The sequence below is a fragment of the Lactuca virosa genome, chromosome 5 (genome assembly GCF_052849685.1).
Source record: "Lactuca virosa cultivar CGN04683 chromosome 5, Lactuca_virosa_CGN04683_v6, whole genome shotgun sequence".
NCBI lineage: Eukaryota > Viridiplantae > Streptophyta > Magnoliopsida > Asterales > Asteraceae > Lactuca > Lactuca virosa.
In genome coordinates, this window is record NC_136430.1 from 403,806,281 (window position 1) to 403,825,980 (window position 19,700).

A 19,700-nucleotide genomic window follows, 5' to 3' on the forward strand; every position below is an offset into this window, starting at 1 on the left:
ATGGTAATCGTTTTGAAAGAAAACGTGTTTTTTTAAAAGATTTTTATAAAGAAAATGGGTGTGATGCGTGCAATCAGCTGAGATTAAGTAACTGATTCCCAGAATATCCATACATGATGTTAATATATGTTATGAGAATTGCATGTTAGATTAAGGCTAAGGATATGCTTAGGATTACATAACAACTAAGAAGGATGCCTTTATATGCCTGTTGGTTGAGCTCTTAGAAACATATGCTAGAATGGATTTCTGATGTTAGATAGATTGGCCTGATATGTGATGCCTTGTAGCCTAAAAGGAATTGGATGTTATGTTAGATTTGGAATCTATATTGGTAGTAAGTGAGCTTGATATTTCCTCTGTTTGTTTGTGGCTTAGAGTGTTACATCACGAATGCTACTTGCTTTATGCTTTGTGGGACTCTTGATGATGTGATTTAACTATCAAGTGAATATGGTAAGTCATATGCTGCATAGGTTAAATAATCTCAGAGTGACTGATTTGACCATACTGCACAACTCTCGTCACAGTCTAACCATTGTAGGGATGAGTGTTTTTGTCGGAGAATTATCTAAGCTTTGTCGCATGTGATTGTGTTCATGAAGTAGTTAACTGACATTAGTGGGAGTTCTTCAGTAGTTGATGGTAGGGTGAGGTCGAGTACCTAAGAGAGCCTAGGAAGTGTTTTAGTGGGTATGGATGTGCTATTTAGCGGGTACTTGGTGTATAAGTTTGAGAAGGTGACATAGAGGATTCAGGATGATTCTTGTCACACCCCCAAACCGAGGATGGCGGAAACGTCCGAGGGTGGAGGACTTCATGTATAGTATCACAACAACGAGTATAATAGTGCTCAAAGTAAATACAACCATCATAAATATAATTGAAAAGGGTACACCATAGTATATGTTTACATGTTTCAAAATCAATTACATTATGATGACAAAATAAACTGTTTGACGATTTATCGTCCCATCCTCAAAGTGCTGATGTTTTCCTGTTTCACTGATTTCCTGAGAATACAAGTAGTTTTGAAAAGAGTGTCAATAATTAAGTTGGTGAGTTCATAAGAGTTTTGTTTGAGGAAGAAACCGTTTTCCTTGTAAAGGCGATAGAGTATGTTTTCCGGAAAATCCAATATTTTCTTAGTTGAGTGTGGAGTGAATGCTCCTATGTTATGCGATAATGAACTCTAGAAGGACCCATAGATTCCTTCTATGGTCACTCAGCGTATATAAGTTATATATAATTTGAGTTAAATAAACCGTTGAAGTCTAACACTTCTAGACGAGATGTAGTGTTAATAGAAATATGTTTCCAAAGAAAATCCAATATTTTCCTTATAAAACTTATGTAGTCCTAAATCCCAGGACCGAGAGTAAACAAGTATTTTTCCATACTTAAAGTAATTCATGCAAGTTTAAATTGACATAAACTCGTTTAGTTTAGAAGTAAACCCCCTTTTCAAAGTAGAATTTTCCATGTAAACTTGAAAGATTGTTAACTACCTATGTGAGTCGCTATAACCATACTATGACGAGAAATAACCTGCACAACGTTTTTCAGACGTTAAGATACTATGACTCTTGTCACCCGCAGACCTGCCGGTCCAGCTGTAGCTAGCAGCGAGGTGTGGGGTGTCAATCCCAATATAGATCTATACACAATTATCACGCTCTCCCTACAAGAGACTCTGGTTATAACTTACAGGAATTGGGATCCCGTACTCGAACGTACGGGGAGAGAATTGCCTCACAACCTAAGTTAACTAGTTTACACATAGTTTTATATTAAAACCTCTTCCGTGGAGGAAGTAAAATCACATTTTCTGAATAAATTAGTGATATGAAATCCTTAAACTATTACTATTATAGTTTATCACGTAGGATATGAAAAACCCATTTGTTTTGAGAGTAAAACCTTTTTCATGTAGTAAAATCCATAAACTATGCTTATTGAAGTTTATTATATGTGTTCGAAATGAATGAGTAAACCTTATCATGAATGACTAAATTTCAGTTTATGATGATAAACTAACAACATAATACATTCAATATTTAGAACTTATGGTTATACACTTTGCTCAACATATTACAAAGTGTTATGCAAGTTGTAAGCTGTTAACTAGTTTTTAACCTTTCAGCACTGTTTTAGAAAAATTATAGAAAAATCATACGAAGTTGAAACCTGAATCCGTAACATCTGAGAGTTCACAAAATGTGTTTAGTTTATTTATAATTTTTATTATGATTTTTAGAAGTCTTTAACTTGTGTTAAAACGTTCATATTCACAGACTGGTCCGAATTCGTTTCTGAAATGATAGGCAGTTTTGTAAAAATCACCATAAATCGTAGACAAATCGTATGGAGATGTGCAAGTAGTCATTTTAAAGGTATGAATCTGAAATATTTGCATATTAAACAGTTTGAAAGATATTAAGTTTAAGGTAGTCAAAACAGTTCGTGAATAAGACTCAACTTTTCTGATGAAAGCTGTTGTTTGAGTTTAGTTGTGTTCTTGGTGTTTTAACTTGTATTCCCCCCCCTAAAACTTGAATAAAACATGAAAATGTAGGGGTATGAACTCACCTTGTGTGTTCTTAGTGGATGGATGTTGAAGAAAAGGAAGTGTTCAACTCAAGAACACTTAGAAGATGCCTTGAAGGTTCGAAGATCTAACACAAATGTGATGGAATTTGTGTAAGTAATATATGATTTGGGTAGAATGAAGTGAAATAATCATAAGGAGGATAATATCACTTACCAAAAGTGAAAGAAAACTTGATGATCAGCCCTTGAATCTCGAATTTGAGAGAGAGAGAAGTGAGAAAGAAAGGTGTTTGTTCTTTGGTGGAAATGAGAGAAATGAGAGAGGAGAGATAATGATTCTACCTTTTGTTCAAGTGTATGGCTGGAAGAAAATGATGGGAAGGACGATGGAAGTGACTACGTATGGTGGAAGGACAATGGTTGGTCATGGAGTGGGCATGGGGTGGTTGCTTATGTCATACACTAAGGCAAAGTCAACACTCCACCACAAGATCTAACTTAATAGATTTTTATTCTTAAATAAGGATTTCCCTAAAAATATGCTTAATTTATGAATATATGGGGTCTTATATGTCAAAATATAAGTTTGGGTGAAAATCCCTCGTTAAAATAATTAAAAACGGGCTTAAAACGGAGTCGTGGTCGAAAACCGGGTGGAAAATGGGAAAATCCGCAGTCAGGGGCGTGGTTCCGGTCTTAGCAGCCTTAGAACCGCAGGGATGGTTTGGTTGGTGCATTGGAACCGAGGGGGAGGGACTTCGGTCCGAGCAGGTACCGCAGGCGGACTCATCAGAAGGGACTGCAGCTGAAGGTCAGATGCGGTGCTCCAGTTTCGGGTTCGGTTCAAGCTTCGGTCTTCATCCGCCTCGGTCCTCAGCAGTTCCTGTCCTCAGCCGTTCCGGTCCGAGTGCCTGTGGTTCCTTAAGGAGACTTCAGATTTGGTTCTTGGAGCTTCGGCTCAGGGAGGGTTCGGTCCCTATAGGGAGGCTTCGGCCCTAAAAGGCTATTTTTCAAGGTATCATCCCGTTTCGAATGGTTTTTCACCAAGTCAAGTGTCGGGATGCCCCAAATGATTACAAAACTCAAAAGAGGTTTTGAGAGAGATTTGGGAGAGATTTGACATACTTGGAGAGATTTGGCATACTTGGAGAGATTTGGGAGAGATTTGACATACTTAGAGAGATTTGGGAGAGATTTCGCATTCTTGGAGAGATTTCTCATATAGAGAGAGATTTGGGAGAGTTAGAGTGAAAGAGATTGGGAGAGACTTCTTTTGTGACCTTTTTGAGTGTTTGGCTCTGTAATTCAAGGTTCATAAACCTCGCTAAGTCTTTTTATGATTGTTATATGCCCCCGAGGGTCAAGGAATAGTGTTTTATCGAGTAGTTTCATCACTTGCCCTAATTAGGGTTTAGAATTTCCGAACACGTGAAAACTCTAAGTGATACTTTGTATTAAGATTGCGAGTTGTTCAATAAGAATCATAATGGAAACCCTAATATACAAGGGTTAGATGACTTTACCGGTTTGACTTGTTGACTTTAGTTGACTTTGACTTGGCCACAATTGACGGTTGTCACAATTCTGGAGGAAAGTATGGACAGGTGTGGAAGGTAGCATTGGGCATGTACTACTGAAAGAACGGGATCCATACTCGAATCAAGGAAGGTCATGAAAATTCTAGGAAGCCTGTAGGATGAGGATTCTTTGTTTACGTTCTGATTATTTCTAGTTTCTTTGTAGAATAGTGATGAGCACTCATGGATGAGAATATGGTGTTGGCACTGAACCGATGGATGAGTAGATGCGGGAGTTCATTTCGTAAGAGATCACCCGCGATATTTTGGAATAGACTCATGTGATGTTTGGTACCATCAATAAATGGATCACGGAGATTTTGGATGAACTTATTGGGGCTTTTCGGGCCAAGATTAAAGTGGGACAGTTGGGGACTTGAACACTCTCTCATCGGGATTCCAAGGTTTGTGGAGCCCTAGAGTTCTTTGAGGAGGAGGATCCTATTGCTAGTTCTTGATCCGAGGGATCGAAGGTAAGATATGCATCATGCATTCAGGGGGGTTGATTTCGTGATTGTATTGTTGTTGAGGTTTCACAGACCTTACAAGAGGAAGTTCCTAGCATTATTGGTCACATCACTGACAGGTTGGTCGCCAAGTTCGAGGATCAGGTTTCAGCCATTCAGGCAACTGTTGGGATTGTCGAAGTGACTCGGGAGCATGACCTTGGTTTGGAAAGGCAACTAGGAAAGAGGAAGCGGACTCATGTTCCGACTCTTCTAACTACATCTAAACAGCTTGATGTTGTCATGCCTAGTGCAGGATGACAGAGGGGCCACAACATCTTCATTAAGGGTGGAGGGACCCACGAGCCTGTGCGCTGCAAGTTTAAATGTAGAAGGTGCGGTCGGAAGGGTCGTGTTCGCCAATATTTCACCCTGGAGGTAGAATTGTGTCATCGTTGTCATCAGCCCGGTCATATTAGGGCAAGTTGCCCACATTTTCTGATTGGGGCGGCTTAGACCCCATTACCCGCGGTCTTTCAGGAGGCAGAGCCAAGACTTCAAGACGTCGCGGGTATGTATTCCTTTATACATTTTATTTTCTTTTGCTTATGTGATTGGGTATTGAGACGTTATGTTGGGTTTAGTTAAGTTCCTACCTAAGGAACGTAGTATCTCTATGATTGCCTGGTTACTATTATCGAAAGATCGTCATATGCCATTTTGCATGCCGAGAGTCATGATTGGAGTTTATTTGAATGATTTGGTCTAAGGACGTCGACCATTGTTAGTGCGAGTCTTGGGTGGAAGCGAACTGAGTGTCCTGTCGTAGGATCAACAGCTGGATTGATGTGTTAGATTTAACATAGTGGTCCAGAGGGAGTTGTAGTGTAAGTTCATTTGATTAATGGAATTCAAGATGGTTGGGATCTTTCATGGTTGAGAAGTGTAAGGGGTAGTGAGAACGCGACTGCAGGTTGAGTTTCTACCAGATTCATGTTTTCAAGAATGGAAGTGTGGTCCTCGTATCAGAAGCTTCTAGGAAAGAGTCTCATGGTAGCTGGGTGTCCCTTTTGGGACAACGAAGTAAGGGTTCAAGGTGCTTATGCCGCTCAAGTTGGTTATCGATTGATGGTTGATTAGCTCATTGATCTGATCTCCGCCATTAGTGGGGTAAGAATAGTGATGACCTATCGCTCCTAGGGTGAGTGATGCATTATTCGTGCAGGGTTGTTCAGCCGCTGGTAATTGTTTAGGGGATTCGAACTGTATCCGTTGGTGAGGTTCTGAGTGCATCGGTTGTTGGGCAAGTGGATTGTTGGATCGGTGATCCGTTCATTTAGGACAAGGGTTTATAGTTCGATGTCATCAGCTGAGGTGGTTTAAAGATTTAAGAGTGTATGATGGGAAGGTATTTTGGGTGCAGAAATGTCTTCTACTTGGGTAGTAAGGTGTTTAAGCTGGTATGGGGTGTGGCTACCCTATCTTGCATGGAAATGGAATCCTAGTTCTTAGAAGATCAGGAGAATAGTAGCGGAGTAGTGAGGTTACGAGATGGTTCGAAAATTTATCGATTACAAGGTTGGTAGATCCCAGTTGAATCCAAGTGGCGGAGAACTGTTTGCATTAATAGGAATCATCTCAGGCGCGGAACAAGGAGGAGTTCCATACCCTAGTCAAATGGAGAGTCGGTTCTAGTCGCGGTTTATATTGAGTTTGCAAGTAATGGGAACTTAGGACATTTCGCCCGAATGTGTGATGCATCAGTAGTGGCGCATGGTGGATATGTGATTAGGTTCTGGTTGAGGGTCGTGTTAGAGCCTCTCTACTTGTTCTTGTATGATGAAGGCTTTAGGGATCAAAGTGTGACCCGAACACTTGATTGGGGAATAGTCAGATGCGGTTTCGACTCATGATTGATTGTGGGCTGGTATGGTAGATGAAGGGCAAGATCATGGGTTGATCTCATGGCTGTTATGGGAGTATTGTCAGACTACGGGGTAGCCGTAGAATACACGAGGTTGATAGACTGTCGGGGAAGTGTTGTAAGTCTGTGATGGAGTCTTAGCATTCACAAGGATGAGATGGGTTATTGCAGGAGTGGTTGTTGGGCTGTAGGAGGATCACAACGCACGCATGGGTCGAGTCTCATAGTATTTTTGGTTGACCACTCCTTTTTTGGAATGATGATCGATGGATTTGAGGCGATGTTAGGCTTATATAGCCCTCGAGGGGTGAGCCCCGTGGGTGAGGCCCGTTCGATTGTGCAGATTGGGTGAGACCCGTGGGCGAGGCCCGTTTCATTATGATAGTATAGGTGAGACCCAGTTGAAATTGGCTCAACTAAGGAGGGGGATCACGTTAATATTAGGATGACTATGTGGCTAACAGATGGCATTGGTGTGGTGTTTAGGCTCGAGTAGTCTGTACCAGTTAGACTCTTGGGCGGAGTCTCATACTGTGACCGTGCGCGAGATTGTCGAATGTAACGGACGATTGGGGATTTTATATCTCAGCTTAGTAGAAGATCCCAAGGGACCAGAAGATCTCAGATAGAATGAATAAGTGAATCTTTGGATATTGGGATGTGAGTTATGCAATAGGTTGGCACATAGGGTCGAGACTCGCGATGGGATTCTCCTTTGTTTTGTATGAAAGATCTTTTTGGAGACAATGCATGGTTAGGGATTATGTTTTTCCAATGGTATCAACAAGATAATTCAAGGTTGGAAGGAATTCTTTCGGTTTGGATTTCAACGTGTTATCGTATTGTCTATTTTTCAAAATGGTTTTATATATCGGAAAGCCAGACAAGGTACTGGATTCCTGGATTTTGGGCCGAGTAGCAGTGTTTATTCGTCATTGGTTTAAGTGAGTGATGCAAGGATTCGTTCATCGTCAAGGTAGGTGAGTATTTCTAAGTTGGGTTTCGATTGTAGCTTTAGAGAGCTGACGTATATATGAGTCGACGTTTAGCCCGAAGCAAGGTTCAGTAAGAATTGGCCGGATCTTCTGGGTGCCTGGAAAGTAACAAGGAGTGATTTCGAGAACGAAATCCAGTTTAAGTGCGGGAGAGTTATAACATCCGGTTTCGAGAAGCTTTCTATTTCGGGAATTATGGGCATTAAATGGATCAACTTATGGCCCTGTACTTCAAGGGTTTGGGTTTTAGACCCAAATGAGTGTGGATTATATAAGTTGGGTGATCCAAGATTTCGGTTTGTGTTTTGGAGTCCATGGGTATGATGGTGAAAGCGATGCTTCAGACTTTTCCTCGAATTATGGATTCTAGTTCGGAAGGTTTTAAGCCACAGGAGATTAGATAGGATTGTAGGGCTTTTCGTTACCTTTCTGAGCATATAAAGAACACCGAAAACAGAGTTGGGACACAGAAGTTATGGCCTTCGGAAGTTAGAATGAGAAAGGGGTTGACCTGTACATTGGGCGTACAAGGTGTGTAGGTTGGGCGTACTTGGCCTATTCGATCGCGATGTTTCTCCCTCCTACTCTGGGCATACCTGGATTACGTTGGGCATATGCAAGGCACAATCAAACCCTAATTTTTGGGTCTTGGACCCTATTTAAAGACCTTAACTTATTGGAAACCCTTATTACCTTCAACCTCCACCCTCTAAAGCAGTTCTCTTGAAATACTAGCCCCATTTGTGAGATTCTTGAGCCTTTGAGTGTTTTGGAGTGTTCTTGGCGCATCTTGGAGAAGAAGGAGCTCATTGGAGAAGTGTTGGTTGTCTTAGAGCTTGTAGATCCAGACCTTGTTCACCTTGATCTTTCTTCTGGAGGTAGAAAGTTTCAATCTTGATGGTTCTTTAATGTAGATCTAGTTTTAGGTTATATTATGAGCTTGTTTTGGTCCCATGGCTTGTATATTGTGAGTAGATGTGACATCCCGAAATTTAGGTCTAAAACTGTAGACAGTCAGTTCACCGCGAACCTCTTTGTAATCAAACCTATTGAGATTTAATGCATATTTTGAATAATATATAGTATCATTACAACTATTATAAGATACCAGATGGTATCTTACTTCCAATTGTGGGAAATCTCAAACGAATCAAACAACTCAAACTACAACCCTATTTAATACGTCTGAAAAACTGAAAATTCATATTAAGTAGTTGTGAGCGAAACAAACATTCTATTCCCATAGTACATGTTCCCCTGTTTCCAAAAATATAAATAACGTCCAAAACGGAGCTCGTATGCAAAAGATACGGCCATTATAAGAAAACAATCCAGTATAACACTGATTTTCTTTAAACTGCTACAACCGTTTCTATCCGTTGAGGCACTTGCACATTTCAGATGTAAATTCTGAGAGCGTTTTTGGACTCAGACTATGGTCTAATATTTAATTCCATACTCAAAATATTTTTAGTAAAAATATTTTCAAAAGTCGAAAAATCGGACGTTCGGGTCATTTAGACGCGAAACTTTAAACGAGGTTTCCCGGAGTTCTACAACTTGAAAAATTAATCTGTTTCACTTTTTGGAATCCTTGAACTCTACTCTATAATATGACACTTTCGAAAAAAAAATATCAGATGTCTGGATTTCGAGACATCAAACTAGGCTTATTTTGGGACTTTTGCTAAACATGACATCATTATGGGGCCCACCTAACTTTGCTAGACATAAAAAATCAGATTTTTCTTCCCCTCCTTGCCTTACCCACGTGGGATATACCCCTTCTCTCTTTTTGGTTGCTTACACACTTTCTCAAATTGTACAAAGCATGGATGAGTGATGTGTTGGACTTTCTTTCAAAGCATGGTGATGCATGGCTTGTGAAAGACCTTCATACACTATAAATAGAAGGATTTGGTTCCCATTATCATCACCAATTCACCAGCCAATAATCTCCTTACTCTACCCTCTCCATTCTCTCTCTTTTCTTGGTTTGGAACCCACCACCAAGAATCACCACTCCACCACCGTAAACCACCGTAGCCACCTCCTTTTGCCCGTATTTTGACGACCAACCACCACCACCTTGTGCCACCTTTCTGTTGTTATCTTTTTTGTGGTGTTTCCTAGTTCAAGACTTTAGTCTTCATTGTGTTTTGTGGGTTTAAATCAAGTCCAAAACAGTCGCGGTTTAGATCATTGCTAGTTTGTGTTTTCACGAAGTGTTTCTCAAAGATAACTGTACTCGCGACTCTAGTTCACAAATCACGCATCAAGGGTGAGTGTTTACGGCCCCTTTTTTATGTTTTTACATATCTTGGGGGGAATACATGTGCTCACATATTTTTTTTATACAAAAACACTCCTAAAAACATACTACAAATCTACAAAATGTTATCAATTTTTGTGAAAGACTTTGGTATGTTCAAGACCTGTTTTGCCCATCTTAAAGCCTATAGTTTCTAAAACTGTTTTATATGCAAGTAGTTTAGATCGATACCTTTTCAAGGACTACTCTCACACATTCATACGATGTTTATACAATTTATTATGATTTTTGCAAAACTGCCTATCATTGCAGTCCTTTTTCGGACCAGTCTATAAAAACAGTCACTTTTACCTTATTAGGGTTGATATCGGGTCAGGGAAATAATTAGGGATAAATTAGACTCAATTTATAAACCTTGAGAGTTTACGGATCCTAATTCTGACTCCCGATGATTTTTCTAGAATCTTTTTAAAACAGGGAAAAAATCGTTATTCTAGATTAATTTTCTTGTTTTGACTTACAACTCATATCAAGTTTATAAAATGTTATTTCAACAAGTAACAAGTTATTTGCAAATACACTAGTTATCATATTTCATATAGATATATTATAGTTGTTATGATTATATTACAACCAATAATAATGATATATCTTTCTACTACAAAGTGCTATGACCCTTTTATGTATAAAAAGCTAGAATACATGTGCTATAATATATTTGGTTCATGAAAAACACTTAAAATTTTATAACTAGTTTATATATGTTATTTTGTTAAATAACACCTCATATACAAATAAACTAGTTATCATATGTCATATAGATATATTATAGTTGTTATGATTATATTACAACTAATAAAAATGATATATCTTTCTACTACAAAATGATATGACTTTTTATGTATAAAAAGTTTGCCATAAAACATGTGTCGTAATCGGTTATCAACTCTGTAGTTTTAAACATTATATCGTGCTTACACACACACACACACACACACACATATATATATATATATATATATATATATATATATATATATATATATATATATATATATATATATATATATATATATATAAGCTGTAAAACTTGTATGCTAGATTTTTACATGTATTTGTGTACACTCACATAAGATTTGTCACCTATTTACACGAATATCATACATTGTTACGCTTATACTTATCAAACATACTCGACTTTTATCGGTACAATTATATCTGTATACTTTAGTTAATGACCTTTATAGTCAAACTTTATTCAACAAATTTATCCGTTTATCCGTATTTGCGGTTGCTAACTACAACCCTAGCAGATAAATTTATCCGTTTATCCGTATCTGTGGTTGCTAACTACCACATTGGCATATAACTTCATCCTTATATCCGTACAACTTTATCCGTATCTACAGTTGCTAACTGCAACCTTGGCGGATGACTATATCTGTATATGCATATATCTGTTTATCCGTATAACTTCAATCATACTACTTTATCAATATATATATCTTAAACCTTTACCTATCACATCTAATGAAGCGTTGCAAGGGTTACATCTCGTCACATAGTTTGGTTATAGGATTCACTATAAACATTAACTAAAATCCCTCTCTCTTACTACAAAACCATGGGTTTGATTGCTTTCAAAAATATTTTAAGTATGAAATTACTTATGCAAAGATACATTTTGGCTTTCAAAGTTTATTCAAAGATTCTTTACAAACACAGTTTTAAGCATGGTTACACTTACAAAGAAAATACTTTTTAGACTTTTAAAAGTATTATTGTTGTTAGCAGAAAACCTATAACTCTCACCAACCTTGTGTTGACCCACTAAACTACATATATTCTCAGGATATCATCAAACAAGCTTTCAGACAGAAGGTTAATCATGGATTTTCAGGCGACTTAGTTATCTAGTTTTATTCCGTTATATCTGCCTACATGTTTAAGGCAATTTATGTACTATAGTATTATCTGTAAGAACCATGTATTCAAACATCAAGATGGAATATAAATTTTGTTTTGTTTATTGTTGTACTTGTGCTATATATCTAATTGTCTGTGATCCATGAACTTAGTCGCACAACAAGGCGTGTTCTGCCGCCTCGGCCGGGGGTCTGATAGTAGAAGTTACTCCATAACCTTTGAGCCTCATTTCTAGCCATTTTTGAGGTCATTAAGTTATCAAAATCGAATCTTGATGAGTATATATCTTCCATGAACGAGTTAGTGGCCTCTTGGTGAAGTTATGAATCTAGGGCTTTGGTTTTGACACCATTAAACCATCCAAAGTCATAAAGTTAGGAACTTTATGACTTAAGACGTCTCTTAGAGTCGGATTTAGGAGTTGGACTTTAAGTCTTAAGGTATTAAGAACTTGGAGTGGAGTTTGGGCAGCAGTGACGTACATTAGGCGTACTTTCCTGGTACGTTGCAAGTAACAGGTTTCAGCCCGTTACCTTTTCTTCTAGCACGTTGTATGTTAGGAATACAATGGTGGTACACGGGGCCTACTCACCAGAAGCCATTTTGGGCCATTGTGGATTTTGACCATGATTTGTTGGGCCAAGTATGGGAAGGGCAAAATAGTCTTTTACCCCTTATCATGATAGAATATGATTGGACCTTTGATTATGGGTTATTACCCTAATTATTAATTAGTGGTGATTTTGGATATGTTTAGTGTGAGGAGCCATGTAGCAGCAACGCGTTTGTGATTCAATTATCATCAATTTGAGGTGAGTCCCCTCACTATACTTGTTGTTTGAAGGCACCAATTCCGACCCACTGGATTATGTTGTAGGATAGTAGTAGTCTTTGTGACACTTACTAATATTCTTGTATGTGCTTGATGTCTTTGTGACTCTTGCTGGTATGACTGTATGTTTAGTTGTAGGGGTGAAATAGACTTGTACCGGTTGAAAGATACTGAAGGATTCGGAAGGGACTCAGAGAGTCGGAAGGGACTCGGAGGGTCGGAAGGGACTCGGGGATTCGAAAGGGGCTAAGAGAGTCGGAAGGGACTCAGGGGTGAAATAGACTCGTACATGCTTTAGTATGATATGTATGAATGATGTATGGTATGTGGTATTTGGGGAACTCACTAAGTTGTGTACTTATAGTTTTATGCTTATAATTTCAGGTACTTTCGGTTTTAAAGGGAAGGGCCCGACATGACTGCACTGCATCCCCCAGAGTTTACCGCATTAGTTGTTTATGATTTTTACTTTTATGTTACTTGATTTAATCACTTGATTGGTTTTGGAACAAATTAATTGTATGACTTATTGCTTTCAAAATGAAAATTTTTACTCTGATTTTTGGGATGTTACATGGAACCCCGTAATTTGGGGAGGACATTCACTACGCCATACATAGTGATAGAGTACGCAGGGCGTACTCAGCTTGTGTTGACTCTTTGACTTTTGACTTTGACCTTTGGCCACGGACTTGACCAAGTTTTACTTAAGGGCATTTTAGGTAATTTGAATAGTAGTTTGAGATTGGGTCCTTGTTAACTGTATAGGTGACCTATAGAGGCAGTATTTGGAACAGTGAGTTGTTCAACTATTTTTCAAACTGTGAGTTGATCCCTCACTATACTTCTGGGTCGAAGGCACCAATGCCGGCCCACTAGGTGATGTATACTAGTATATAGGATGTTGATATGTTGTAGTGATCTGTTAGATCTGCATGATTTTTTGTTGATGTTATATGATTTATCTGTTGCATATGTCGACATAGTACGATTTGGGTTGAGGCTTTACTGTTATGTGTGTAAGCCAACACACCTGGACATTCCAATCTGATGACTGATTGGGTCGAGGCAATTCAATCTGATGACTGTGGGCCATGGGTAATCCAGTCCAATGACTGTGGACCCGAGGGTAATCCAGTTTGATGAATGTGGACTCAGCATGCATGATTGTATATGTTGTGTGGGGTATTTTGGGGGAACTCACTTAGCTTTAGCTTACAGTTTGATTTTATAGTTTCAGGTACTTCAGAGGACAAGGGAAATGCAAAGGCTTAATCGTACACATCATCCGAGATTTTATGTATTTTTATGATTTTGGGATACTCTGATTCGTGATAGTGACTTTTGAGAACTTGTTTTGTAAAACTTATAGATTTTTAGAATGGTTTTAAAAATGAAAATTTTGTCTTGATTTTTGGGATGTTAGACATTTGTTTATTCAACAAGTTATGATGTTAAACACACATATATATACATACACACATAGAGAGAGTTTTATTTTAATATTTATTTAATGTTGAAAAAACATCATAAATAAAGCAAAAAATGACCAAATATGTATAGTGCATTTAGTTTAGACAGAAAACTGAAAATGACCAAATCTGCCCCCTGACAAACCACATGGCCATTTTTACAAAATTTTCATTATTTTATGGCAGATAAAACTTTTTCACAGTATATACCTATTTCAGTGGTCCTGCTGCAAAATAGGTGGTAGTTTTGAGCTACTTACCCACCCAAAAGTGATCATTTTGTATTCGTTCAATGTTTTTTTTTTTTTTTTTTTTTGTCATTTTTGTCACTTTTTCTTGAAATTTTTGTGAAATGCACTCCATGTAGCATTAAAGGAATCAGGACGAAGGGCAAGGTCTAAGTGGTAATAGAGTACATCAGTACATGGCATGAGGCCGGGTACTAGGGAGGGCTATGTTTTTTATTATTATTATTATTTTTTTTGCACAATTTTATTCAAAACTAGGAGATAATAAAAGAAGTTATGTGAGTGACTACAAAAGATCCACGACGCACATTCGTGAATGAAAGTTTTAATTGTATAACTTTCATAAACGGAGCATAGGATTTGTTTGGCAAATCAGCTTATAAATTAGTTTATTAATAAGTTATCATAAACTAACATATAAATAAGTTTAGTTCATAAGCTACTTTATGAACTAGGATAAGCTAAATTTACCAAACATTAAGTTATAATAAACTAAATTATAAGCTAGATTATAAACTAACTTTTTTTTTACTCCTAAGTTATTTAGGTTTTATTTATCACATGATGTTCAATTGTGGGGATAACTAAATGACTATTTTTGCATTGCATGCTTATGCATTGACATGTTGGGGTGGTTTTTGTTATTCATGCTGGAAATTAACTTCTCTATTTGAATCACAGTCAAAATATACCGATCGAACCAGTAGTTCACAAGATAGATTTTAATAATTCTATTATTTAAAAGACGACAAAACCCCTCTAGCTAGATTGTAAACTTTCTTGTCCATACATACATATATAGACAGATATATGTATATGTATACACACATGCTGGATAATTGAGATATATACCTTTCTCTCTCCTTCATATCTTCCCTCTTTTCTCTATCAACCATCACATTTTACCTGCCGTTTTCTCTCTTCTTCTACTTGACTTCCAAATGGAGAAGCTACCGAGTGTAAAACTTGAAAAAAGGTCACAAAAATCCAGCAAGAAAAACCCAGTTAAAGTTGTTTACATCTCTAATCCTATGAAGATCAAGGCTACCCCATCTGAATTCCGAGCAGTGGTGCAACAGTTTACCGGCAGATACGCTATCTCCCCACCACCAGGAGCACTTGCCGGAGTTCCGGAGAGAGACCACGAAGTAGGTTGCCCCGGTGCTCAACAGAAGTGGCAACTTATAAATCGTACGAGTATTGATGCACAGTTAACTGCTGCTGGATCGGATCTTTCTCATGAATCTGCTTGTCGAGAAGATCAAGTCTCGGATGATTTGATAATTACGCCGCAGATGCTTGAGAGTTTTCCCCCACTGTTTCCTCATGACTTTGGATCTTGATCCTGTGATGATCATGTATTGATTTGTTTCATAAATTGTCAAGAATAGTCAATGGGTGTACGGTAAGTCTTTTTACCTGATCTCGGGTGCTTTAAAGATGTATATGTTCATATGTTGGTTAAATAAGTAAATATGTCATGATCAAAACTTATAAGTGAAACAATAATAAGACTTGATTATGCAAATTTAAAGATCTTAATTAAGATCTTATGCTTGTTATTTTACCGAATATAAAACCACGCATGCATTATATAATTATAACAAAAAATTTATCTTATCAGGTATGATTTTCTGATTTACAGCAAGAAGTAATAATTTATTCCTATAAGAGTATTAAGATTGCGTACTCTTTTAAAATGCAGGATGAAACAAACACATGTCCGTATTGTCCCAAAGTCTTAAAACTTTAATTACTAACAAAGCTATCATAGTTTTCTAGATTAAGTACCCATTTAAGTATAAAAACGACTTTTTTTTCTAATTTATACAATAAATTAAGTTGTTTTTTCTACGAAATATGTAACTACGTACGATTCATTCTATAACCAAAATATGCAACATGTGATCTATATATATACTACATGTGAGTTTCATAAATTTAATTAAAAAATGAAAAATTATTGCATAAATTTATAAATGGTGATCTATATACTTAAGTATAGATATAAAAGTTATATACACTCTTCTGTTAATAAGTATTTAACCAGTGTGATCAGGTAATGAGGGATTTGGTTTTGTTTGCAAATATTACATATTTTGTTTATAGAATAATTAAGCATGATTGCAGATTTCATCCTAGAACTCGAATTGTTACATAAATGGTGACACCCCATTGGATAAAGAACAAATTAACCTTTATTTTAATTCACTTTTTTTATATCATCGTCACATTATATGTTCTTTGAACAAAGAAAACTGATGAATTTGACGGACTATACAACAATATATTTTTTTTTAATAATAGATCATAGATTCAAATTATTTTCTTTGAAAATCTTTAGTTCATAAAATAACAATTCATAAGTGAAATACTAGTTTCCAGTCTAGTCATGCATTACGTTCGTTGTTTAAAGGAAATTATAACTTATCTTTCTTATGGTAACCATAAGACCGATTGATGGATGTCGCTTACTATATATAATCTTTATTTGCTTAACTTCTATTATATATCTTACTTCAATTCCTATTTAAGAGCCATATTTCACCCCGATGTATGATATTGAGTATCGACTTTGATTTTAGTTCTCAAGTTTGCTTTATATTATATTCTTATCAAAGGCATATCATAATATACTAAATAAAAAATAATATTTTTATTTTATAATAAGCATTTATGGTACTATCCGTCCGTACAGATTTCATGAGAGACCAAAAATATCCAAGCAAATCTAGTTAAAGATATTATTAACATTTGCTTGGCTCGTGTTTTTCTCCACATCATTCTTTTCTCATGTGTGGCGGCTATTCAAAATGGCATATTCGACTCATCATTCATCAAGTGAATTGAGTTTGTAAATTACTGGCTTTAAGTTTTGAGGTTTTCCTATATATTTGATTGTAGGGTTTTTAAAGAGTCTAATTTTAGAGCGTAATTCGAATTTAGGTTTGATTTAAGTTTTGAATAAATTAAATTCTATCTGATTTGAATATAAATATGGGCTCATGCTCATATAAATATGGGCTTATAGAATATCTACTTTATAAAACATTGACTTTTAATACTTATCGACAATTACAAGTCGTGTTTGTTTGTTAATATTTATGAGTCGAGCTAGAATTAAACCTCCTTGTGAAACATACTTGCAAAGAAAATTTTAATGTTTTGGAGTTTGTTTTTATAGAAAATTGAATTTATAGATGTTTTTTGAATTATTCCATAATCCAACTCAAAAAAAATTTGGACAGCTGAAAATATTTATTAAAAACAAACCGGAGGTAGCAAGGAGATAGTGAATTACATAGGAATAAAAAAGCAACAGGTTTGGATCCAATTGATCCAAGAAAGTTTAATTCCTATTTTTATTCACAATTCAATCAAACGAATTATTATCAATGAGATCCTTAATTGTTTTCGTGCCAAAGTCACCGTCTTTAAAGCTCAAAGTATTTATATATTTCCTAATAACCCATCAAGTCACATTTTACAAAAAAAAATTATCCATATTTTCCAAAACAGAAGAGCACACATGGCATGTAATGTTAGCAACCTCCAAACCTTTTTGGAGATGTTAAGGTGCTGTTTGTTTTTTTAAAAAAACCACTTCAGACCACTTATTGCTGCGCCGCGCAACACTTGGCTTTTCGCAGCTGTTTGTTTTCCTGAAGACTTCTGACTTAAAAACTGTTGCGCGTGTGATGCGTGGCGCAGCACTAAACCAACTGCTTCAAACCTCTTCGCGCCTTACTTTAACTTACTGCAGCAGTCTGCAGACGTTAAAAAACAAACAGACTTTTTATTAAATGCTGCAGCTTTTTGTTCCACCTCTTCTGCTACAGATGATTGCAGAGGTGGTCCGAAGACTTAAAACATTTTCGCTTCGAAAAAACAAACAGCACCTAAGTCTAGTAGGCAAACGATCTAGACAAGTTCTCCAAATGAAGATGTTTATCTTCTGTGGCATAAGACAATTCCATCTCGTATCTATATCGCAAGAAGGAAGATTCAAAACATCAATATGACCCCTAATATATATATTTGACAATAAACTCCAAATTACCATTTAAAGACCATCACCATCAATCTTGTTCCTCTGTCAGAGCCAACGAATCAAGGAGTGATGTTAACCCCACCAATTGAGATTGAAATACTCTACCGCTAAACGTTCTAATGCAATAAAACGTCCAGCCCTATCCCATCTATCAAAGACAATTAAACCCAGAACAAAATGGGTTGTGAGTGACTCACCCAAATATCAAACCAAAATTTTGTTTGGTCTCATCTACCTACACATCTAAATATCATGTTGTGCTTGACGAGTTCCTTCTCATGCATCGTATTAATCAACCTTACTATTCTAGCCCAAACTCCTTGGTCACGAGAGCAAGACCCACCAAACTGAACTCCAATTTGAGCTCCATAAATAGCGTTTATGAGTTTAACCCATAAAGCATTTGATTCATTCACTGATTCACATACCCACCTTTTTTTAGAAGCCCAAACTAAATTCCAATTGACCTACTTGATTTTTTGTTCGAACAAATCACCACCCCAGAAAAATTGTGATCGTAACGATTCTATATGTTTTTTTAACCTGGACCAGCATCAATAACACAGAAAGATAATACATCCCCAGGGAACCAAGAACAGAAGTAACAAAGGTGGATCTACCCCCAATAGACAACATAATAACCTTCCAATTAGAAAGTTTTTTCTGAAAGTTATCAATGATAGAATTCCACCCTTATATACATGATATGTTACGCCCAATTGGTAAACCAAGATAAATAAATGGAAGTTTATCTGCTTTACAACCGGTAATAGCCGCGAGCTCCACAACCTCAGTATTATTAACGCCAACTATGTACATATTTGATTTGTGTAAATTTATCTTCAAACCTGAAACACAAGAAAAACAATTGAACACCCATACAAGGTTGTTAATGTTACCATTCTCCCAAAAAATTAAGTCATCAGCATAGAAAAGATGAGAAAATCGTCAGATCACCAATTTTAGCTTCATTAAAGAAACAACTGCAACCGCATCTTCAATAGCCACGTGTAAACATTCCATAGCCAATATAAAAAGAAAAGGAGACATATGGTCTCCTTGTCTCAAACCTCTCTCCAAACTAAACTCCTTCGTAGGGGAGCCATTGATCAATATAAAGTTGTAGATGACCCCAGACATCCCCTAATCCACATGTACCACTTACTACCAAAACCCATGAAATTCATTATTTTTCCAGATAAATAAATAAATCCTAGCTCAATGAATCATAGGCCTTTGCAAAAATCAATTTTAAATATGAGAAGTTTGTTTTTCTTCTTCTTAAAACAATCAATTAATACATTGACCATGAGCAGACCATCCAAGATTTGATGACCTTTAACAAAGGCCGATTGAACTGGACTCACCACAACATCAACAACTGGAGAAAATCTAATATCTAAGATC

The 19,700-nt window shown here is 36.8% G+C and overlaps 1 protein-coding gene across 1 annotated transcript; it reads left to right on the plus strand.

The window, feature by feature from the left end:
* Positions 1–15,183: 15,183 nt before the first annotated feature.
* On the plus strand, positions 15,184–15,585 carry SIB1 (sigma factor binding protein 1). Its single transcript, XM_079049950.1, has one exon. The coding sequence runs from the start codon at positions 15,184–15,186 to the stop codon at positions 15,583–15,585; it is 402 nt and encodes a 133-aa protein (XP_078906076.1).
* Positions 15,586–19,700: the final 4,115 nt, after the last annotated feature.